Source organism: Misgurnus anguillicaudatus, chromosome 12 (assembly GCF_027580225.2).
Source record: "Misgurnus anguillicaudatus chromosome 12, ASM2758022v2, whole genome shotgun sequence".
In the NCBI taxonomy this organism is placed as follows: Eukaryota; Metazoa; Chordata; class Actinopteri; order Cypriniformes; family Cobitidae; genus Misgurnus; species Misgurnus anguillicaudatus.
The window spans coordinates 32456107-32482327 of record NC_073348.2 but is presented as its reverse complement, the minus strand read 5'-3'; the positions used below and the strand labels follow the sequence as shown (position 1 = coordinate 32482327).

Genomic DNA, 26221 nt, shown 5'->3' with positions numbered 1-26221 from the left:
GGTAATGGTTATTTAGTGCAGAGTAAATGGAGGAACGGAGAATCGAAACGTCACGGTATTGATTTGCTTTGACGTGACGTCACGTAACAGAGAAAATCCATCCTGGAATTTCCCCACGTGGGCAAATTATCAACGCGATTTGATGTGCTAATGTAAAGTAAACAGCTGTTAACTGCTAATGTAAAAATAAATATTAAGAAAACATCCCTGTTGTTCATGATTACCTTGTTGTGTATATTTATTTTTATTGTTTGTTCCACTCCTCAACAAATGCTACATCTACTCTGATTATCATAAAATATCAAAAGTCGATATATGTTTAGCCAAATATCGTATGCTCACCCCCCTTTTTCCCCACTTCCCTTATAAAAGTAAAAAATTTAAAAATAAATTTGCTTTATCCTTCGTCTTCTCCTCTACAGTTAGTGTAGACCTATGGTGTAGACTCTGCAATGACTAGCTTGTCCACTCTGGATTGACGCAAACTAGTAACCTAGGAACGAACGCATATCGATACGATTCTTTGCAACAAAGAACTTTGCTTTATTATAAGACACATTTTATTAACCAGATTTTAGCAACTTAATACGTAATTTTATGCAAATAAACGCCAAATAACAGGATGTGTTTTAGATTTCCGATATCCTGACGTTTTTAACGTAACGCAATCAAACAACCAATCAGAGGTACAACTGCGCAGCACGTGACGCGTCATGACGCTGGCTTGAGAGTGGGTCATCTCGCGTCTGTCGCGTGTTCTTTGTCGTTGCTGTACTTGTAGCTGCTTGCCGTCCGCTTCAATAACAATACACTCGATGCTCTACCAGCGTGGCTCACATCAAAGGTCAGCCGATTTCCCACTGTTTTTTCTGGAGTGTCTCGAAATTTCTTCTGACAACGTAACGAATAAGGTAATAGACGTCGATAATGTACGTTGACAACGTCTTTTTTCCAAGGATGTGGTATTTTTATTATGAGAAGTAGGTACAGCTAGATAACGGGTCTGTGCTACGTTCAGCCTGTGGTATGGTTGGCACAGAATGTCTCAAAAACTGTTGTCTGAACTATGTTGTTTAAACTATTATTACCATATAATACAGTGTTAGTAAGGTAAATGTTACTGTAAAGGTAACTGTAAATAACGTTAAATGTATTATTAAAGTGGTACGCTTAAAGCGTTATAGCTGTTCGCTTAACTTCTACTTTCCCCTGACTGAGTTGGAATATTGAAAAATTTCCCTTTTTATTAAACTGATGTGAAAAGCCACCAAATGGTGTTTTTTGTTGAAGTCTTAGAGTATTGTCACGCAGGATGCGCTTGTTTTGTAAACTAATCTCTTGGGTCAAGTCAATTAACGTTCACTCACAACGTTAGAATAAAGATAACGTATTTACGATAGGTTTTAGACTGGTTGAAGTAGCTTTATGGACACCGAAATAATCTTATGGACTGTCTTAAAACCTAGCGTGCTGCCAAGGAGAGCATTTTTAGTTGATTTCGTCGACTCACATCGCACTTAAAGGGATAGTTCGCCCAAAAATTAAACTTTTGTCATTATTTACTCATTATTATGTTGTTACAAACACACTGTATGTACCTTTCTTTGTTCTGATAAACACTAAGGTAGATATTAAGAGGAATGTTTGTAACAGAACCGATCATGACGAGCCCCATTTACTTCCATAGTATTAAAAAAGAATACAATGGAAGTGTGTGGGGCTCATAAACGTTTTGTTTACAAACATTCCTCAAAATATCTTCCTTCATGTTAATCATACCAAAGAAATTAATACAGGGTTGTGACAACATGAGAGTAAGTATATAATGACGACAAGTTTCATTTTTGGGTGAATTAACCCTTTAATGCCGAAAAATTAGGTCTAGGTAGCATACTAGGTTTTCGTTGATCTTGCCTTTAGGCTGTTGTGCAGATGAACAGTTAACAGGATCAAGTTAAACTTGCCCATGGCTGATAACAATTTTAAACAGCTATTTAATCAGTACACAAAAGCCTTCAGAAAAAAAAAAACGCATTTTATCGGTTTTACCTCAACTTGTTTGAACTTTGATGCATATGAATTGGTTGATATTTTATGTTTTTCTCCACAAATGTGTAGATCTGAAATGCATATGAGAGAGATACCCTGTTAACATTTTGTCCGATACCGATTTTAACAAACCACTGTTATCCGCTACCGATATCTGTCACGTATCTTGTGTGATCTTTGTTTTGATTATCTTTTAAATAAGCAAAGTTCAAAAATGCATGTTTTAACGTATTCTTGCTAGTTTATTGCTACACCATTGTCATTTTAATTGAACATGGATTGCACCCATTTAACATTCAACAGGCCAACATTATAGGAGAGACTTACTGTGGGTTCACACCAGCCGCGTTTGAGGCGTCAAATTCGTGTTTACCGCGTCTAGTTTGCCGCTTGAGCATTTTGAGTTTACTCGCTTCATTCGCGCATGAAATTCTAGTCATCGAGACGTTCGTGTATTGGAAGGGCTTCTGTGACTCCGCTCGCTTTCTGTAATCACATCACTACTAGAGCAAGCTCCTGATTGGTTAACATGGCACGTTTTTTCCACCAAAGTTAACATTTTTCAGCTCGTGTGTTTCCCGCAGCAACGCGCCATTCACGCAAACTAGACGCACGAATGAGGTGGAATCGCATGTACTTGACTTAACATTGAAATCACTCGTGTTTGATGCCTCTACCGCGGCTGGTGTGAACGCAGCATTAAAGATACACATTAAATTTTGTTTTGACAAGTATTCAATTATTTTACCCATTGAAAAAAGTGGTTTCCAACAAAACATACAAGTCAGTGCCTTGGTGTAGTTAATTAGTAAACTATGTGTTTGTTGATCAGTTTGTTAAATATCAGCAGCTGATATATTGGTACATCTCTAGGTTTTATGCAGTAGCAATAGTTATTTGCCTGTGATGGAGAGAGTTAGATTGTAACATACTTTGCCCACTCAACAGTAAACAACTTGTGACAATGTGGAGGGGGTTTTATGTAAAGCTTGCCTAAGGTAATTAAGTTGTGTAAACACAGGACATTTCAGTCCTTTGGGTTCTCAGGAATGAATCCAAGTGGCTCTCGTGAAAGAGGGCTCTTTAAAACCGGCATAAAACAGATCACTCTTAATTACAGAAACAGCAGTAAAGCCTTCAACTCCTGTTGTGTTCGGCATGCTTACTCATCCGTCTTGTTAATCAGATTTTCATATGTGCATGCGTTTTTTTTTCTTGCTTATTGCATATTATTGCATTATGTTGAGGAAAATTTACATAAAATGGATAGTTTTTTTTAAACATTTACTCACTCATGTTGTTACAAACCTGTATACATTTCTTTGTTACGCTGAACACAAAGGAAGATAATTGTAATCAAGCAGGAGCACCATTGACTTCAATAGTAGGAAAGAAAAACATTATGTAAGTCAGTGTTGCTTAAAAATGTTTTGGTTACAAATATTGCTCAAAATATCTTCATTTTTGTTAAGCAGAACAAAGAAAATAGGTCAGTAAATGATGACAAAATTGTCATTTTTGTGTGAACTGTCCCTTTAAGAGTTTAATATAAATGGCGACCACTAATATATCAATGCTAAATCTGTGACACTTTTTTTGAAAATATGCTAATTTCCCAGCTCCCCAGAGTTAAACATTTGATCCCCATCATTTTGGAATCCATTCAGCCGATCCCCGGGTCCGGCGGTACCACTTTTAGCATAGCTTAGCATAATCCATTGAATCTGATTAGACCATTAGCATCGTGCTTAAAAGTAACCAAAGAGTTTCTATATTTTTCCTATTTAAAACTTGACTCCTCTGTAGTTACATCGAGCACGAAGACTGACTGAGTTATATTTCTTGTAAACTTGAATAACCTTTTGTGCATTTGTGTGCTTTGCAGAGGCAGCATGGAGGAAGAGGAGCACTTTGTAAACATAGACCTAAATGATGACAACATCTGCAGCATCTGTAAGCTAGAGACAGAGACAGGAACGCTTTCTTTCTGCCATGTGTGCTTTGAATTGAGCATAGAGGGTAAGAATATTTGTGTGTTGCTTTTTTATTTGTTAAAATGTATTTAATGCCTTAAAAGCTATAAAGAATTAATTTCAGCATTGGGTCAGATTAGTCTATATTTGGAGTAAAGGCTTCTTTCCATCTATCTATTTTCTCCTCATTCATCTTCTAAACGGGTCCTCTGTTCCAGCACATTATGTACTGCTCAGAAATTGAACTGGAGTGTTTAAAGTGCCTCTTTGGCATCTAGTTAATGTTCAGACTATTAAGTCTTGAGAGGTCACGTCAGAACTGCAGTTATTTTTGATGCAGCTGTCATTTTTTGCTGCAAGCAATCTTCAAAGAGCATTCGGAGAGAGTTTTAAAAAAGTTTTCTGTGTTGTTACGGTTGGATGTTGGGCATAAATAGTTTTCCTTGGAATCTAATACCTTTCGTTGGAGTCATTTACTTGGTGCCAAGTTTCAAGGTTTGAACAAACTGCTTGACTGATGCGTTCAAGGTTTTTAATGGAAAATCATTTCTGCACTTCTAGTGGTGGCAAACAGAATTGCAGTAGAAATAATTGTTTCCAAACATGTTTCAGTTGCAAAATTTTCTCAGACAAACCAATAGTGTTTTTGGTCAGATATTCTAAAAAGTTACTTTTTTAATGTCCAGGGGTCTCATTTATACAACTGTTCGTAGGATCCTAACTAAAATATTAAGACTTTTAAAACAAAGCATGTGTATCATGTCACGTGTATTTGTGACATGTATCCAGGGTTCCCACGGGTCCTTGAAAGTTTGTGAATCTGGGGTAAAAAATTCAAGACCCTGTGAAGTTTTTGAAAATATACATACATAGATAGATACAGGTCATTTAAAGTGCTTGAATCTATTTTATGCAATAAGTTTTCTGGAAAAAAAATCCATATTATTCCCTGTGTAGTGTAGGATAATATCATAAAAATTCTAGACTTTTTAAGCACACATGCTGAACTGTTCACCTTAAATGCTTATATCTTCTGTATGTGAATGTTGATTTATACCAAAATGCTTTTTTGCATAATTGTGTTTGACACATGAAAACATCTCGCGTTACGTACGTAACTGTTGCTCCCTGAGAAGGGAACGAGACGCTGCGTCTCTCTTGCCATACTTCCTGCGTCCCTGTAACACCGTCTTTGGCAATATTTCAGATAGCGGTATACTTCCTGCACCCTGTCTTTTTTGTTAAGACACAACATTGGTTGAATTTGATATAAACATTCAGAAGCACTTACCACTGGAGGCGTCCCCAAAGTGTCACCGCAGTGACGCAGCGCGAGTTTCCTTGAAAGGGAACTGTAACAATGTATCTTAAAAGGTAACACGATGTAACCTTGCTCTTAGTTGAAATGTGTCCCCACATTTAGTCCTTGAATTTGAGGGTATTGGACCTGGAAAGTCCTTGAAAGGTCATTGAATTTGAAGTTAACTAACCCTGTGTATTCTGTCCTGTCCTTCAAAAAAAGCCTGCACGTTAGTTATGTGTTTGTTGGATCAATGACCAATCTAGGTCAGGATATCAAACCATGACTAGTGAATTCTGTTACATGGAAAACTTTTCATCGGGTGCTTTTGTGATGTTAGGTGTATGAAAAACAGCCGGGAAGCTATTTAACTTGTGCAACAGAGTGTGCACATCATGACCCTCGAGTCAGAGTCTGAGAAGAAATGAATCTGAATATTTTATTCAGTCCTCATTTCTTATTTTCTTATTGTTTACATGTTTTTAATCATTCATGCATTTGGCAGACGCTTTTATCCAAAGTGTATCACAGTGTATTACAAGCTCTACATTTTATCAGTAAGTGTGCACCTGGGATCGAACCCACAGACCTTTTGTGCTGATAATGCAATACTCTACCATAAAGCTACAGGTAATTCTTCCACCTGAGCTATTTGCTTTCACACCAACCTGAATAGTCTTGTTATAAGGGAAATTTCACAGTCTCAAAAACTCAAGACCCACTGAAGTAAACAGTCTTTCTTGCAAATGGCATTTTGTTATTTAACTCTATCTGTGACATACAATTCTGGTTTACGAAGCCTGGGACCTCTCACGGCACCAAGCTCATGAATTAGACACGCTGAATATTCATGCCAGCGACAGACTGTTACCGCTCTTGAATATTTAACAGAATAAGAGATCAGTCCAGGCAGGCTACGCTCCCTGTCATGACATGAGCTGCTTGTCATAGCGCTTGGGTTGCACAACAACCCTCATAGCCCTATGAGAGCACCCATTGGCTTATGATATCTTTGCACACACTAACAGGTCTTCTCTGATGTGCCGCAGGCATACAGTTATAACCCACTTACAGTAAAATCTAACGTACTTGCAGTGGGTAAGCAAACACAAGCTGGATGTGCACGTTCAGACCTGAAAGCTATACACCCACACACCTGCACACACACCTGTGTATGTGTGTGTGTACTCACCGAAAACATCCTGCTTGGTTTGTTTTATTTGTCAGACTACTTCAGTTTGCCTTCATTTTTATTTGGGTAGCCAAACTGATTATATTTCACGTTGTTGTATGTAGCCTGGATGTTTTAGAACTAATTATAGGTAGCAGAAGAGGTACTTGCTGTGGCTATTTTTACTATATGCCGTGTGCCATGCTGGGTGGTTCTGCCTTTCTTGTTTCTGAGAGCTTTCTTCAAGCACACACATACACAGAGAGAGAGAGAAATGTACTTCAATATCGTTGTCTGTTCAGAGCATATACACACACAGGAAGTTACTTACAAAGTTAAATGTTTCCTCTAACACATAAGAAATAGATTTGAGTCGATGCTTGCTGGTAATAAGCAGAGGTAAAATACAGCACATAATGTACGATTCGGGGTTTGTTTCAACTTGCAAAAGAATGTTGCATGGACATTCGGAAGTCTTTTGTTGTTTATAAATAGATCCCTTTGGGACTCCAGGTTTGCTTACTGTATATGCAGGATCCGTAAGAGGTAGATTTATTTTAACAACACTTTGATTTAATGTTTAGAACTGATAAAATATCTCTGTAAATTGGGTTTGACTTTTTCATGTTTATTAATCAGCTTGGCTTAAATAATAGCGCTAGTATTGTATACACTCACCTAAAGGATTATTAGGAACACTAATACTTTGTTTGACCCCCTTTCGCCTTCAATACTGCTTTAATTCTACGTGGGATTGATTCAACAAGGTGTTGAAAGCATTCTTTAGAAATGTTGGCCTATATTGATAGGATAGCATCTTGCAGTTGATGGAGATTTGTGGAATGCACATTCAGGGCACCCGTTCCACCACATCCCAAAGATGCTCTATTGGGTTGAGATCTGGTGACTGTGGGGGCCATTTTAGTACAGTGAACTCATTATCATGTTCAAGAAACCAATTTGAAATGATTTGAGCTTTGTGACATGGTGCATTATCCTGCTGGAAGTAGCCATCAGAGAATGGGTACACGGTGATCATAAATAGATGGACATGGTCAGAAACAATGCTCAGATAGGCTGTGGCATTTAAACGATGCCCAATTGGCACTAAGGGGCCTAAAGTGTGCCAAGAAAACATCCCCCACACCTTTACACCATTGCATAAATGAGAAATTGAACAGGTGTTCCTAATAATCCTTTAGGCTAGTGTATATTCTTTATTTTGTGTTATTCGTGCGGTTGTAGGATTAAGCTACATTTCTGCTTACTCCATAGCAAAAACTGTGGTAGGAATACCTCATTTTAATTAGGCTATATTTTTGATAGCGCTTTGAATGCATGCTTATTATGCAAACATTTTTATTATGCATGTGTTCTTCTACAGTTCAATTGGTAGTGCATTGCTTTGGCAGTGCAAAAGGTCATGGATTCGGTTTCTACACACATACTAATAAAATGTATAGCTTGCATGTATTGTAAGTCTTTTGCATAAAAGCGTCTGCCGAATGCATAATTAATACCGTATTGCGGATTGTAGACCTGTATATTTTATAAGTCAAGAATTTGCTTTTACTAATGCAGACCTCATAGTAGAAATATTATGTAGGCGCCATCGAGTAAACAACAAGTAATGTCATCATCTGATCTGTGCTTTGTTGTACAAGTTCCCAAACTCCCTTATACTTTATTTCTCCTGTGTTTGTTTGTATGGTGTTTATAATGATGTCACGAACGTAGAGGCGGTGCAACTCTAAAGATAAGTCTATAATCCAACCCACTTTAAGCAAACTGAGCCAAAGTAAAGGTAGCCGATTCACATGATGCCCCGTTGTACCACGTAATGGAAGAGCGACTATATTTGTGTCTTATAGGGGTGGAACGGTACACACAAGTCCCGGTTCGGTTCGTACCTCGGTTCAGGCTTCACAGTTCGATTCACTTTCGGTACAATGGAGGAAAAAAGCAAAACAAAAATGAAGGCATTTTTTTTAAGCTAATCTTAAAAACATAGGTGTCCTTATCAGTGTTATTTTGAGATGTCATGAATATGAACTGAAATGCATTTAACATACTATCTCGTATTTCAAAAATATATACCACTTTAAGTAATCTTGTACTCATCTTTCATACAAATAGGGGTTCAAATGTATTACAAGTGTTACCTAAATACATTTTTAAATTACATTTTTGGCCTTATTTCATATTAATGTACTAAAGAACAAAAAATAGGCTTGTGGGATGAATTAATAGGTGTGTACGACTTCACGAGGCGCTGCAAGAAACGACAAGTGGATGACGTCAGAGTAACGCGAGAGCGATTTGAAATCAGCCTCCTCCGCAAGATTTCTCGCGGTACTCTGACGCTGATGGCGCTGCGTAAAGTTTAGCACGCTTAAAAAACTGAAAGCAGCTGAACTTGACAGAACTGCCCTGCGTATGCCTGTTGTATATAGCAGGACAATTTATCTCCTACTTCTCAGCGTGAGAAATACAAAGTGTGGCATTTGAACTGACTGAAATGCGTGTTTGTCAAGGTGAATGCGTGAGACTTGAGAGCCGTGATTAGATGTATTTCCACTTACATACCTAACAATTGCTGAACAACGCCGATGCAAAGTCCTCGTCTTTTCCACCACTCTCTCGCCTGTACTATTGTAACTGACTGGAAAACTGAAGTTTTGCCAAACTTGCGATCTTAAAGGGGCCGGCGGATCCTCACCACCATTTGCCATACTCGCTGTCGCTGCTATTTCACTCACTGGACCGTGAACCTGACAAAAAACTGCAGAGTGCCAGACAGTGTTGCCAGATAGAGTTGATGGCCTCCAGCCCAAAAGTGTTCCAAAACCCGCCCAAACGCACAAAAAACCGCCCAAAATATTTAAATCAACATTTTGGTTTAATTTGATTAGCATTTAGTTATTTTAACTTACACAATTAATGCAACATACTATAGCTAGCGACACAAAAACAGAACCACACTAGCAAAATGACATAACTTGTTCACAACAGCTACATTATGCTCCCTCGCCCACACGCACAATGCACTTTTACAGCGTATATTTAAGTGTTTTATGATTATTCAAATACCCAATTCGTTAATAACGCTTTTTATCTATTTATATTATTTTTAATAATGTATTTTTACTCTTGATGAATAGGTGTGTGTGAGAGAGAGATCGTAAACAGGCTTACCTTAAGCAGTAAATGCAGAACAATAATAATAGGCTGTTGGTTGTGCGTTAACTTGCAAGGAAGCTGAAGAACACTGAACATCTGAACTTTTCAGAACTATGTACAGTCTGGCTGAAGTTCATGGTTCCACAATTGACTAAATGACAGCCGAACATTTGGTTCTGTTCACCTGAAATGCTCCGATAATTCATCCACGGCTCAAACACGTGTAATTGATGTCCGTTTCTCACTCCAGCTGCAGCCTGCGGAGGTCGCGTATGCAGGGTGCATACGTCATCAAGCCTGGTTTATTTGAGTTACCTGACCATTACATTCGCAAGGTATAAGCATATTACAACAATTTACTATTAACTAAGAATAAAAGTCAACTTTATAACTGTTAATATTCTAAAACAAGACAGTCGATGACGTATATGGAGCCTAGAAATGCGACCTCCGGAGGCTGCAGCATTCGCATTGAGACACGGCCGATGTGTGACAAGCAACGTATACGTTGCAATCCGGAGTCCGTGTTGCAGAATTTGCAGTGCTATTTTCCGATTTAAAAGGCATTATCCATTTGCTTCAGGCCCGGGTCACTCTCCAACTCCTATCTGTAACATCTTGATTTCCCGCTGAGAGAGCTGTCTGGCTGCTATCACTTGTGATTGGCTAAACGCGGACTCATCATCGGCGTGGCGTCAACACAAACACATGCAGTGGGCGTGTGTTTAGTAACGTCATGAAATACATGCACATTTGGGTTTTTTGTTAAATAATTAGCCTATAAAATGCACGTTTCAAACCCGCCCAACTGATCCCAAACCAGCCCAATTTTTGCACAACCGCCCAAGCCAATTTTTACCCGCACAATCAAATTCAAAACCGCCCAATTGGGCGGGAACCCGCCCAATCTGGCAACACTGGTGCCAGAATGTAGACGGTCTCTGATAGAGCGCATACATAGGCGGAGCTCGGATGCATCGGCGCCAATCAGAGCTTCAGAGCTAAAGCGGGGCAACAGATTAGCTGTCCATAAAGAACCCGCGGATCTAACAGTAGTTCCGCATTACATAAATTATTTTGCACGCAAGTTTTTTTTTTATTTTCATACCGTGTATTCTCCGTTTAAATCCATGCACCGAACCGTGACCCCCGTACCGATTTGGTTCGAAACGAATACATGTATTGTTCCACCCCTAGTGTCTTAGACATGGTTAGGGTCATTCAAAGTAAATCTGTTATGCTGTTTGATTTAATAGATCTTGATGTAAAATCCTTAACCCTATGAGCAATAGTAATAGTGATGCTTGATTTAGCATGCATTTTAATAAGATGACTAAAAGAGGTCTGCAGAGGTTGTGTGTATTTAACAGCTCTTACAGAACATACAACACCAACATCTTTGTTTTATCAAGGCCACACTGTTTATTTTATTCATTCCTGTGACGTGCCCTAGATCCTGCCCACTTCTGTTTTCTGTTGGCTCTTGGGAAAGACCTTGAGTCGGACTGTCTTCTTGCTGCTCTTAGCAAAATTACCCAGTACTAACAATCTCCCATGACAGACACAGTCTATCATCCTCTTACGTAAGACATAAGAATATGTGCTTACGTCAACCGAGAGCATGCACGTATGATATAATATATATTGCTAATGCTTTGAGTGAATCTTGAATACATGGTGTGTGTGTGTGTGACTCTGTGTGTTTCCTTTTGCTTTTATGAGAGGCTGAGATGTTTCTAGCTTTGTCTGTGTCCCTGTTCAGCCCAATACTGTATGCTGTGACCTCTTGGTCTATGCAGGTTCGAATCCATAAACTGGGAATGCATGGTGGATAAATGCAGATCTGCTGACTTGGCCTGTTTACCGGCGGCCCGCAGGCTAAGATTTCCATTTCAGTAAAGGTTTTCCATGCATTAGGGAAAACATCCATATCTATATATATATATGTATATGTATATCTATATCATGTGTTTTGCTTGTGAGGTGGTTGGACTTCAGTGTTCAATTCATCAATGTGGAGTTCGCTATTTGACCTAACCTTTGTATTCTTTCTCTTTAAAAAGAAATGCATGCACTGTGTGTGTCAATGTACGTTAAACAAAATCAAAGCAAGAATTTCAAGGCAAACAAAAACATGCATACTGAGATAAAAAAAAGAAACTCTTTGAACTGCTTGACACTGTGTCTGTAAAATCATCTTGTAATGATCAAAGTTAGGTTATCTGTTTTGTTCTAGTGTAGTTTTTTCACATTGTGTCTTGTTTATTTTATTTGTAAGATTAATGATGTATGACATTTTACTTTGAACTTCAATTTTTTTAACATTTATTCTAGCATGTTTAATCTAAATCTTTGTGTACTGTGCCATGGGTTTTCCTCTGGTCAAATCATTTATGTTTTTTAGCAATGTTGTAAGCTATTTTTATTTTGTTGTGTAGCAGCACATGCACTAAGGGTGACTGCATTTAAACATGTGCATTGACACACTCACACCACCATGTCAATCACTGCAGCTGTTTGACTGCAATCCCATTTTAGGTGCCGTTTACAGGACTAAAACGGTAACGGTTTTATGCGGTTTAGCTGTTCGTTTAAACGACACAAGCATTTTGGGGACTTATTGAAAGACTTTTTGAAAACAACGCATTGTTGTGTAAACTATTGGTGACATCATGCGCATGTTAATTCATCCTATAAGCACCCACTAGTATTACCAAAACAACAATAGTGGCCGACAGGACAGTGTTTGTTCTGCTTAAGATACTGAATTTATTAATGCTTCACCACCAACAAAGTTTACAAAATGTTTTTGCTTTATGGGTGATTCTTATGAAATCTTGGTTTTAGGATGTCAAACATTAATATTTTTAAAATACTTGCCATCAACAAATTTCCTTTTTATTATTTAAAAACAAGGTTTGATATGTTTAAAGTAGGGCTGTCAAAAGATTAATCGTGATTAATCGCATCCAAAATAAAAGTTTGTGTTAACATAACATGTGTGTGTACGGTGTATTATTATTATTTATATATAAAAACACACCCAATTATGAATATATTTAAGAAATTTTTTTCATATTTATGTATAAATTATTTATATTCATATATAATATAAATTATATAAATGTATATACAGTATTTAAATGCAAATATTTCTTAAATATATACCTGAATGTGTGTGTATTTATATATACATAATATTTACACACAGTACACACACATATGTTATGTAAACACAGACTTTTATTTTGGATGCGATTAATCGCGATTAATCTTTTGACAGCCCTAGTTTAAAGGCATTACATTCTAACCTTTTACTGACAATTTAGCACAATTTTAACTTTAAAAAAGCGTTAAATCTCATTACCGGAATCATTTAAACCACTGTCAACACCATAGTCCCGAGACTCCCGACTAATCGTTTGCAGAATAAAAGTTTTTGTTTACATATTTAATGTGTGTGTAATGTTTATAATAATTATGTATATATAAATGCACACAAATGCATGTATATATTTAAGAAATATTTGCATGTGTATAAACATTTGTATATTTAAATATAATTTATATCATACATAAATATAAATATTTATTATATCAATATATGTTTTCCTTAAAATTAAACATACATGTGTTTGTATTTATAAATATATAATATTTGTTGATGTACTGTGTATAATAACTATGTAAACAAAAACTTATTCTGCAAACTTGTGATTAATCATTAGGCAGCCCTACGTGTGTTGTTGCTAAAATAAAGAGAAGTTGTGACGCCCAAGTAAGTTTTTATTAATCATACATAATGACACATTAATAAACTATATTTTAATATAAAATTATAAATGTTTTTTATTGTGGAAAACTATCTGTATTGGTAATATGAATCCCTGATCTTTTTGACCACATTGTCGTGTGTGGAAAAACTCTTTAGTTTTTTTACATGGCTTCAGTGTTCTTCATCTAAGAACAAATAAAGCAGAAGTAGCCCACATGGTTGAGAAGTGACCCCCATGAGACAAACAGGAAGATGAGCGTGTCATGCTAATTCAGTGGTTAAATCATGTGAAGATGTAACATTTTTCGCAAATACGTGACAGTCGGTGTGAGGAATCATTTATCATCATGAAATGCAATCAATATACTTTAGTTTTAAGAATAGACGATGGTTTCAGATGTAAATGAACTGCCTGTTTGTCTAAAGTGGAAAACAACAGACTACTGATTGAATGGAATAGTGAAAAGTGAATGACATAGATTTAACTTGATAAGATTACCGTTTCCATGACAGTGACCTCCATCACCATCTGCAGATCTGCTAATCTGTGTCGCTGTTTTTTTAAATGGTTAGATGGCTTACAAGGTATCTCTGGTTTTGTTGTCATTCTTTGCGAGACTCAGTTGTTGGTGCACACAAGCACCATTGAGTGTTTCATCACTACAAAACTGATTTATAACATCACCACTTTAGGGAAGTGACATAGAAATCAGTTGTTTGCATTCTGACAAAGATTTAGTGCTTTGATGCCAATTTTTCCCATGCATTTGTATTGTTTTTTTTTCTGTTCAGTTTCCTAAATTATGATCATGTGTGTTAATTAAATGCTTGTTATTAACCAGTGGCGGTCGGTGACTTCTTTTTTCGTGAGTGCTCGATGCGAAGTTCGTCACAACATGTTTATGTAGCCTGTGTGTGCATGTGTGTGGTTCCTTATTTTAAAATATGTGTTCTGCGCATCGAGTGCGTGTATGTGCATCACGTGTTTTATCAAAATAAGTATCTGCGGCAGACGCGTCTAAAGGGTTTATGATAAAAGAGGGAGTGTCTTGCGTTTTTTTTTTTTTTTAAATGTAAGCATCTCTTTTATCATAAACAATTTTGGCGCGTGTGCCGCAGGCACTTATTTTGACGAAACACGTGCTGCACATGGTTTACATGATGCAACAAACACATATTTTAAAAACGCAAGCAACACACATGACACTTCGAAAACCTATTTTGAATTTGCGCCCCTCGGATGAGCAGTCACGAGCCGCCACTGTCATTAACATTGATATGTGTTAAAAATCTTGATTTTGTTGACTTAAACGTCAGTCCGATTATTTCGCAGATCTCTTTGTTCACATGCGTTTAGTTTGATCTGACACTAGCTTGTCTCTACAACGGACCTGCCTGTCGAGTCACAGCGTGTTAAAAAAAAAATTCCGCTTTATAATCAATGACTCAGACACTTTACACTAGAAGAGGCTGATGCATAGTGACAAGCCTTCATCTAACGGGTCCTATTTTTGACATCTGGCACTGCTACTCCACTGTTTTTTTTTTTCCATTGTTTTTTCTATTGATGTGAAGGTCACTTGTAGTGTAGGCAATGTCCAACGTAAGACTACGATCTTTGTTATGATCTTTGGGTATAGTTCAAAAAAAAAAAAAAAAAAGGCCCCATTGACTTCTATATTGGGAAAAAATTATATTATGTACGTCAATGGGGCCTCTGATCGGTTTGGTTACAAACTTTTCTCAAATATCTTCCTTTTGTGTTCATCAGAACAAAAAATGTATGGGTGATTCTCACGAAAACTTGGTTTTAAAAATGTCAAGCATGAAAATGTAAAAATTGCTTAAATTTACTTTTTTTCGGACCAGACATTGAAAAACAAAGTTTGGAGTAAATGGGAACATTAATTTAAAAACTTTTACTTATCATTTAACACTTTTTGTAACATAATTAAAAAAAATTGTCCTAAAAAATCTCATTACCGCAACAGTCAGAAAACATCAACACTGACATATTTTCAAAATGACATGACAAATCTGAAAGAACATAATTTGGAGATTCTGCACATGCATTTAAAATCAAAGTATTATGCTTCTATTAATTAAATTAACATTTAATAAGCATCTGTTGCGGTAATGATAATCAAAATGTCGTGTAAGCATTCTGACAAGACAATATTTCAAATTAACTGTAAAAAAATGATCTTACCTGGTAGCCATCTTGAAGTAACTGGTCCATGTGCTTGGTCACTCAAAATCAAACTTTATTAAAATTCTGTATGTGTGCTTAAACTGTTCTCAAAAAGTTTTGCGGAGGATGAGAACATCAGGCATGGACACATCATTTTCCTAATTTTTCTTCATTATTATTATACATGAATATTCAGTAAATATTTTTTCTGTCATCTAAAGTAGTCTAGCAAAACATCCATTTATTTTTTTTCTTAATATTTTATGTGTTAATTTGATTAAATTACAACATAACGCATGTTCAAACACAGCCGGACACTTTGCGGTAATGAGAATTTGAGCAGAAAATTAGATAAAATTTCCAATTATAAATTCTTATGTTAAAATCACACATTGTGCAAGGTAGAACACAGTATTGTGTTAATTCTGATGCTTTTTAATGTTACTATATTACACATTTTAAAGCTAAAATCATTAGTGCCGTGGTGTTTCAATGGTTTCGTGAGAATCACCCGTATACAGGTTTGTACAACATGAGAGTGAGCAGCAAATTAAGAAAGAATTTTCTTTTTTGGGTAAACTATCCCTTTAAGCTATTTTTCATTATGTTCAAACCCATTACTTGACAAAAAAAAAATACTAGTAATAATAATGAAAACATAAAAAAATCACAGATTAGATTTTTGGGTCTGTCTGGTTTATATGGGTCCTGGGAGACACTGGGATTAAGTGCTTGGTACGCTTTGTACTCCTTTGTATTGCCTGTCAGAGCCTAACGTGTGCTTTTCTAGCCTTCAGTTCCCCTATTTAAAATAGCATCTAAGTGTTCTTTCCTGTTATTCAGACTTCACTGTACTTCACAGGAAATTGGTTTATCGTGAGACGCTAAATGATTTTGACTTCAGCCACACTGTCTTCTCCGCTCGGCCTAAAACTGCTTTACTTAAGAAAAACACAATGAGTCAAGCTTAACCAAACCCCTAGAGGCTTATGCATAATGTTAGACATTTTTATAGATATTACAGGAAATAAACCGCGTTGTGGCGAGGGGCTGCACAGTAACCTTGAAGCTAAATGAAACCGTCAGTCTCTCAACGCTGACTAATTCATGGGTGTATGATCACACATCTGTGAACTCGTGTGCATGTATTTGTGCATCTCAGCACGACCCACAACAAAGTATTAAATACGGACTGCTGTTCAGAGTGCAAGAACTTGCATGCAAAACATGTTTAAACTGAGCTCAGGTACCCATGCGAAGCACCCAGCAATACTTTTGTTGTGTTCCTGTTGTGTTTGATTTGTTCTTGGCCTACTTTGAATTAAAAGTTTTGACTTTGAGATGGAATATAAAGTAGGGGTGGCACGGTTCACAAAATCTTCGGTTCGGTTCGTATCGCGGTTCTATGGTCACGGTTCTCGGTTCAGTACGGTTCTTGTTGTTATTTTTTTTAACACTCCAGAAATTTATTATCTTATTAATGTATTAATTATCCATAATTTAGGATACAGTATTAAAAAAAGTTATATCATGTAACCATGCACAAACTGAATTTGACTTTAAGCACATTATTGGGAACATCCCTGAGGAAAGCCAGGCGAGATTTTGACACAGCGAGAGGGAAGACATTGATGATTTCAACATGCTTTTCATTTATTTGGCAAAAAAGAGAATGTGTATTGCCATCTACATGAACTTTGTGTGCATTTTTAGCACACAAAGATAAATTGCATTTATCAAAATGCCAACTTCAGTGTAGCTTTAAGATTTATCACTGAAAGGCTGCTTAAATACTGCAGAGAGAATGTGAACGAGAGAGAAACATAACGTTTACACATGTAATATTTAAATCCGTCTCTTTTGTCCACTTTTGACCATTTCTGTCCTGATTACTTTAAGGGGCAGTTTATGAAATAGGATTGCGCGACTTTCACACGCTAGCAAAATGAAACTACGCGGAAATCAGCCGCTTTCGTTTTATCAACGAAAGGCTAAAAATAGCGCTGAATACTAAAAGACGTAAAACAGTGTTCATTACCTCAGATTAGATAAATGGTCGGAGAGAAGGCTGTCGCGTGTGGCTGTATCTATTGTTTTAATTCCGCTGTCATCATAGGTAACATGAAATAAAAAATTTTTCCACACCAAACATATACGACGCTGGCGCATCCTCCAACTGCGGGCAGACTTCTTTTTCTCTCCCTCTTGCCATTTATACACGTAACATGACCGGCAGCACTCACTCTCCACACCAGTCACCTCTTCTTTCGCGCTATTCGCGAAAGGGGAACACGCTATCTGAGGTCACATACAGGGCACGAGGCTACATACATTGCGCATGCCATGAACCGTTGAACCGTACGACACACACGCGCTCCGAACCGAGACAAGCGAACCAAACGGTTCGGATTTTTTTTCATGAACCGTGCCACCCCTAATATAAAGTGATATATTCGTTTTTCATATGATTCCTCCAAGATTTGAGCAGTAGCTGCTGTTTAAAGGCTAAGTCTCTTTTTGTAACTTTCCTTTTATACTTTTTATGATGATGTCTCTTGAGCTTGCTGCATAAAAACAGTGTTTGGAATATATTTATTTAGGATGCTAACTAAAATCTGCATATATTTAAAGAGCTCAGATGCAAAAGATGCTGATATTGACCAAATACTCGAATTATGGGTCCATCAAATACTTTTACTTCAAATCCGCTTAATCCCAATCTAAGGCCATTCAGAAATACCTGTTTTTCAAGAATCCATTAAACAACTTTTCCGCAAAGTCCCCAAAGTGCACGGACGATGAATTTTATACTTGGGCCCCTTGTGAGTACTTGGACTTGAAAACAGTCAGAAATTGGCAGTGACATGCATTACAGTGCCCCCTAATGTGTGCTTTTTTTCATTTTTACCTTAAATCTGACTTTCATCATTCACAATGTTTCTAGTTGCATCTTGAGTGATTTTGCAACTGTTTACTATGTCTTATCCAAAGAAGTGAATTTTTTCAGAAGTGGACAGGGTTCCCACGGGTCCTTGAAATCCTTAAGTTTGTGAATCTGTGGGAAAAAATTCAAGGCCCTGGAAAGTTTTTTAAAATATACATATATAGATACAGGTCATAGAAAGTGTTTGAATTTATTTTATAGATAAAGATATGGATAAAAATCCATATTATTCCCTGTGTAGTGTAGGATAATATCATAAAAATTCTAGACTTTTTAAACACAGATGCTTAAATGTTCGTTTTAAATGCTTATATCTTCTGTATGCGAATGTTGATTCATACAAAAATGCTTTTTTGCATAGTTGTGTTTGAGACATAAAAACATCTTGGGTTACGTATGTAATTGTTGTTCCCTGATAAGGGAACAAGACGCTGCGTCTTCCTTGCCATACTTCCTGTATCCCTGTAACGCCGTCTTTGGCAATATATCAGATAGCGATATACTTCCTGGCTCCCACATCACCCTGTCTTTGTCGTTAAGCCTCACCATTGGTTGATTTTGATATACACATTTAGACGCACTTACCCCTGGAGGTGTCCCCAAAGTGTCACCGCAGTGACGCAGCGCGAGTTCCCTCGAAAGGGAACTGTAACAATGTATCTTAAAAGGTAACACGATGTAACCTTGCTCTCCCTTGAAATGTGTCCCCACATTTAGTCCTTGAATTTGAGGGTTATTGGACATGGAAAGTCCTTGAATTTGAAGTTAACTAAGGTGTGGGAACCCTGAGTGGAGGTTTTAACCCAAAAAGTTTATATGCACTTAGAGGGTTTTGCATTGAAAGACAGTGAAATTTGTTGAATACCAATTTCTGACTAATAACCTTTTCATTGGCACTATAATGATCCTAAAATGTTTTGGTCAATTGTTACCAAACATAACAATGCCAATATCTGTTAAGATGTACATATCTTAATCTGTCTTTATATTTGTTTCTACCAGGTGTATTATCCAGTGGCACATCAAATCTCTACATGGGCATAGGGACTGCTTCGAGAAGTACCATCTTATCTCTAAATCTATCCTCATATCTGTTTCTACCAGGTGTATCCAGTGCCACTCTTCTGCACTCCAAATCGCTACGTGGGCATAGGGACTGCTTCGAGAAGTACCATCTCATCGCCAACCAGAAGCTCTCGCGCGCCAAGGACTCCCACGGTGCGTACGAAGGCGTGAAACGGGCTCTGAGCCAGCGAATCAACCGCATTATACAATATGCCCAGAACAGAGACTCCGTATCCACAGAGACACCTGGGCGCTGGGGGCACAAACAGATTCTGTGCCACACCCAACAGGCAGGTAGAAAGCTTGTGCCCCAATCCGACTCCCAGGTGCCCCGCTACGCCCCACGATGGGCTGAGGAGGCATCAATGGCCGAGTCTGAATATGGTAAAACCATGCTCGACTGCCACTCCGCTGAGGAGCTCGGTCTCGGTCTACTGCAGAGCTCACATGGGGGATTGTGGGCTGGAGAGAGACGACACCAACAAGAACAGCAGAACGGGAATCAGATGGACAGCGGAAGACAGAGAAGACACATGGGATACAGCCGTGAAGACTGTAAGTTATGGAGAGTTAGTCTGTATATGATTATAAAGAACATGCAGGAGTAAAATCGACACACCCATTATATTTTACTGTCTGTGATGGAGCAATGCATGATGGCAGAATCTGAAGGTGTAGAGATAAATTTTCCAATGGTTACACAGGTTGAGGGAAAATTTGGTATCTCTAATTTACCTAATTTGCATGTTTTTGGCCTGTGGGAGGAAACCGGAGTACCCGGAGTAAAAACATCATAGTTGTTTGTATTACATTGATTTAAACCCCAAATCATTTTCTTAACACATTCTTCATTGACAATGGACTACTTGCAAATAGCCTCATGATGTACCGTTTGTGATCTTTCACCATTTCGTTTCACACAGAGGTCCGTTGCAGATATTTAACCACAGAAGGCTAAAGGAGAGTAAAGGGTATCATAACAGCATTGTTTGAATAAACAACTACATTACTTTAAATACTGCATTGTGTCACTATGTTGTGTTCTGGTTTCACTGACATGCCATATATTCAAAAGTAAATACCATGTTTGTCGAAAGCCTCGTGGTTAGTGTGGCACCCAAGTTTGATTCCCGTCTTTATGGTCCTTGTCAGATCCCGCTCGCCTATCTCCACCCAACGCTTTCCTGTCTACCCTCCACTATTCTGTCTAAAAATAAATATAACTTAGTAGGCCTAAGTAGTTGGATAAATGTGAGGATAAATGACACGAAATTTTGCGCAATTAATGTATTTATTTTATTTGGCAATAAATCTGCTCTATTTGCACAGTGCTAGTTTTAAATACTCGAATACTTGTGAATAAACGTCTAATTCATTTAAAATATTTAACACTCATTGTATAGTATCATTTTATGGTCATTAAACAAGTATGAAATATCATCTATGAAAGAGACTAATAATGTTTAGGACAGCAATGCAGGGTGCATACAACTGCTTTATTATTCAGGAGTTGAGGATATGTTTATATTGTATTTTGGGAACTTCAGCTAATTTCAGATCTCTCATAGAAAGCCAAATTAAAGGGATAGTTCACCCAAAAATGAAAATAATGTAATTAATGACTCACCACCTCATGTCGTTCCAGACTCGTGGGACCTCCGTTCATCTTCGAAACACAGGTTAGGATGTTTTATATTTGGTCCGAGAGCTTGTTGACCCTTCATTGGAAGTCTATGTGCGGTATGCTGTCTATGTCCAGAGGGGTGGTGGAAGCATCATCGGGGTGGTCCATGTGACATCAGTGGGTCAGTTGGAATGTGTTGAAGCGTCCAAAATACATCTTGGTCCAAAAATTACGACTTTATTCAGCATTGTCGTCTTTTCCGCGTCTGCTGTGAACCGCTTACACAAGACTGAAGTCACGTGACTGCAGTGACGCGGATGACGTGTTATCTTCAGACATGTTTGCGAAGTGTTTTTTTTTATTTCAAACTTACAGTGTGTGTCTCCCTCAAACTGTAAACGTAGCTCAGGCGCACAAAAAAAAACTGGGGCGCACCAGATAACACGTCAGCTGCGTCACTTCAGTCACGTGACTTCAGTTTTAATATTTGTTATTTTTGGACCAAAACGTATTTTCGATGCTTCGGGGCATTCTGGCTGACCCACTGATGTCGCAGTGACTGCTTTGGTGATGTTTTTATTACCTTTCTGGACATGGATGGCGTATCGTACATACATTTTCAATGGAGGGTCGGAAACCTCTTGGACTGAATCTGAGGCATCTTAAACTCTGTTTCCGAAGATGAACGGAGGTCTTGCGAGTTTGAAACGACATGAGGGTCATTGACATTATTTTCATTTTTGGGTGAACTATCTCTTTACAGCCTGTTAACATCACAAACACGATTTATTGTTTTAATTAAGTGACCATCCTAAAAATAGAAATAACGTACCATGATGATCTCTGCATTTGGATACGCTGAACGCTGTTACTGGAAATGACTGAACCTCATTGAGAAGAAGTTGTGCAAGTAGCCTATTATTCAGTTAGTTGTAATATAATGCCATTTGTAAAAAGCAAAGTAGTGTAAATGTAGATGGTAACTTGTAGCATAGCTAACTACTTTTTCACATGGGTTAATTGGCTGTAGTTTAACTGTAGTTTAAGTATCTTATCCAACACTGTGTGTGTGTGTGTGTGTGTGTGTGTGTGTGTGTGTGTGTGTGTGTGTGTGTGTGTGTGTGTGTGTGTGTGTGTGTGTGTGTGTGTGTGTGTGTGTGTGTGTGTGTGTGTGTGTGTGTGTGTGTGTGTGCGTGTGTGTGTGTGTGTGCTTCTGTAAGCCGATATCACCTAATTATAGTACTGGGCTCAGTTTAATTCCCATAGTGTTGTCCTGGATAAAGTGAACAAGAGCAAGAGAGAGGAAATTTTTTTAAAAATGTGTGATCGATATCCTGAGCATTAAGACTTTTATATTTTATTAGTCGGCTTTTTATCTCTATCTTTCCCATCAGTCTAGTACACAAAATACCAATAAAAGGCTGAGGTCATATGCTAGACCTTGAATTCTCTCTCTGTCCTTCATAGCCTCTCCTCTTTTATCTCATCCAAAGAAAAGCTGCCTTCTGTTATAAACAGATACATCTTTAGGGTCACATCATGTGCCTTACAGATCTGAATAGAGCTCGTCTCAAGGACTCTTATGAAGTCATCTAGTTTTCTGCTTTGCGAGGAGACATGCTTGCTTTATTGACAAAGGTGACGGGGGAGTGAGTTTTATCCCTGCGATTTGAATGTTAATTGGTTTTCTTTCTCTTTCAGTGGTGAGGATGAGTGTGGAAGAGCTTCGTCAGTTGAACGAGCAGCTGCTGCTACAGATACAAAGTGAGTTGATTCGAATTTAGACCTTAGCTCATGCAAAAATAAAGTGGCAGTCTCTACATCCTGGTCAGAACATGTCAGACCCGTCCACAGTATCTCTCAAATCTCATTCTGATATATAGCTATATATACAACCACTATAATTACAATTTTTACATAAATGCTTTTTGTGCTTGTGTGTAAAACCGTGAATCTTTCTCCGTCAGATGTTTTTGAGGAGCTCTCCGTAGCTGTCCAGGAAAAGGACTCTCTTTCATCGGAGCTGCATGTGCGACACATAGCCATTGAGCAGTTATTTAAAAACTGTGCCAAGCTGCCGTGGCTCCAGATCGGGAGAGCGGGGGTCAAAGCTACCAACAGCCCAGTGGAATGAGAGATTTTAGGGACACCAGAGACTCAACCCTGAGAGACTCAACCTCCACATGGACACCCGTGCGAGTGTGCTTATGAGAATTTAAGGTCACCGTGGTGTCTCAACAGAAGATTAAGATACAGACTTTGGAAAGCTCCAGTGTTTCTATGCAGTCTGAGGTGTTTTTAAAACCTCAATTTATCTGAGTTTAATTTTTCTTTTTGTTCTGGTTACATTTTGTGTGCATCTCACGGTTTACACTCTACACTTGGTCATTTTAGGTAGTTTATAGACTTGGATTAGTCTCACAACGTTCCTCTCGCACATTTGGGCTTGCTGATTGGATGTGGTGTTGCTGTGGTAACTGTTGCTTAGTTAACAGTTTTCGTCTTCCCTCTGCTCATTTTAGTGGAACTTGTTAATGATAGTGGAGGGTTGGTCCACTACTCCAAGATATGCTTTTATTACAGCACACCTTACAGTGGAAGTTTACATTTTTGTTACTGCACTCGACGGCATGGTGCTAGTGTTTAGCTTGTTTGATATGTTAACATTTCACAGGTGCTTTTACCCCATCAAAACGTGCATTTCGTTTATTATGATTTAGGAGAAAAGTTTCTGCTGATGTGATTGGTTAATCACTTGACGTTCACCCAGAAATGAAAGTTTGTCATATTACCCTCATGTTGTTTCAAATTCATGTGACTCTTTTGGAAAACACAAAAGGAGATGTTACGCAGGCTGTTACGCACACATGCTTTCTTTGGAAGACAGAAAGACAAATGCGGGTTGGTAATGACAATGAAGGAGAGTAAATGACCCTTTAAGCACAGATTTTGGATTAACTTGATGTGTGTAATATCAAAGCGATCTCTAACTATGTGAAGAAGAAGAAACTGAACCAAAGGCTTTGTTATTTCAGTATTTATTTTGCTTTACAAATATTTTACTAACTAATCAGCATATTCATTTTGTAAGTATCCCCATTCTCAACTTAATGTTTTTTTATTTTGAGTGGCTTTTCTTTGTGTAGTATTTTCCCTTTTATGTTTGTATAGATTTTTTATTACCATTTTTTGGCTCTGTTTGGGGTTTACACATAAACTGACAAAAGAATCAGGAAAATGTGACTTTCAGACCAGATTCTATTGCCATCTGGTGGGCTTTCAAAGAATCGAACCTTCTTGCATTGAAGCATGCATGGCGTAGTGTCTACTATTCCTAGAATCTTAAACTTAAAATTTTAAAATGTTGCATTATTTTGAAATCAACTAGGTGTATTCGACGTATCAACTCTCTTTATAAGAGATACTAATTTAACTTGACCCCTCTGGGGTATCTAAGACAATGTTTTTTGAAATATGTTATTTTTAATGATTAAGTATATGTAATGTATTCTGTCAAACTGGATATGGCCTGAGAGGTACGGTTGTCCTCCTCATCATTCCTGCTGGGCGTAATAATGGATGAACTGTGGAAAAGAAGCAATATGGATCCTTCATTCGTACAATTAAAATGTAAAAAATGTTTATGGTTTACCCTGTTTGTTTGTCATACAGGAGTAACAAAAAAAAAATGATGCGCACTGCCAAAACGACTTTATTCTCTCGCTGCAGAGAAAGACAATTTCATGCTTGACTGTCTCCAGTGTGTTGAAAATGTAGGCTATGCATTTAGATGTTGTGACTGGTTTATGTTGGTGTAGATTGTGTTATTCATTCTTTTAAGTTTATTCATTGCTTGTATTATTGTTTTTGCCATTTTAAACGATGCTTTTTTTCAGTGGCCTGTGTTTTGTGACATTTCAAATGGTATATTCAATACTGTTTTCTTTTTCTGTAGTGTAGAAGAATTTTGTTTGAAGTGATGTGCACAATTTATTTAAAAGAATGAATAAAAATATTTTTCCTAAATATATTTGTAATTGTTTTCATTTTATGAGTTTCAAGCTGACTGTTTAAAGTGATTAATAGCAGATATACACAGCCAAACTGGAAATATGGACTGTAAGATCTTAGATTTTAATTATATAACAAAAATATATTCAATATGTGTATTTGCACTAAACTTCTTGCTTTCCATGTGATGGATACATTTAGGTTTGATCATTAGTAAAATTTTTTATTATTATTATTTTTTATTATTTTTTTTTATTCACATTTCTTTACAAATACAATTTACAACAACTCTCGCTGGGAGACTTCAGTGTAGAACAAAATTGAACACATTTATAATACTGAATAAAGTAAATAAAAAATAAAAAACATAAATAAAATAATCATTAGTAAAATTAAAAGATTGCGTTTTTGTAAAACTGCTTTAAAGGTGCAGTGTGTACATTTTAGCGGCATCTAGTGGTGAGGTTGCGAATTGCAGCCAGCGGCTCAGCCCACTGCTCACCCTTCACTTTTGAACACATAGAGAAGCTACAGTAGCCGCCACCGTAAAACAAGTAATCGTCGGAGACAAAAAAGTTTGTCCGTTCAGTTCTTCCGTAGAAACATGGTGTCACAAAATGGCGACTTCCATGTAAGGGGACCCTCGTGCATGTAGATAAAAACATCTCATTCTAAGGTAATAAAAACATAACGATTCATTATAAAAAGGTCTTTATACACCCATGATAATGTAGTTTTGTATATTATATTGCATTTCTGTCAAGAGATCCTTTTAAAAATTACACACTGCACCTTTAAAGGGGACATTTCACAGAATGTCAAATAAATATTTTGTGTCCCCAGAATAGGTTTGTGAATTATTAGCTCAAAATACCCCACAGATAATTTATTATGCATGTTAAAATTGCCACTTTGTAGGTGTAAGCAAAAATGTGCTG

At 37.4% G+C, this 26221-nt stretch overlaps 1 protein-coding gene across 3 annotated transcripts; it reads left to right on the top strand.

Annotated features, from left to right (window-relative positions):
- Positions 1-685: 685 nt before the first annotated feature.
- On the top strand, positions 686-25298 carry c12h21orf91 (chromosome 12 C21orf91 homolog). Of its 3 annotated transcripts, none has more exons than XM_055208057.2 (5): positions 686-844; positions 3935-4068; positions 19586-20203; positions 22974-23036; positions 23240-25298. In XM_055208057.2, exons 1-5 carry the CDS (start codon positions 816-818, stop codon positions 23404-23406), a joined length of 1011 nt encoding a protein of 336 aa, XP_055064032.2. In that variant the 5' UTR covers positions 686-815; the 3' UTR covers positions 23407-25298. The 3 variants fall into 3 exon arrangements, with proteins under 3 accessions (XP_055064032.2, XP_055064035.2, XP_055064034.2); XM_055208060.2 differs by having other exon boundaries at positions 688-844; positions 19688-20203; XM_055208059.2 differs by having other exon boundaries at positions 750-911.
- The last annotated feature ends 923 nt before the right edge of the window (positions 25299-26221 follow it).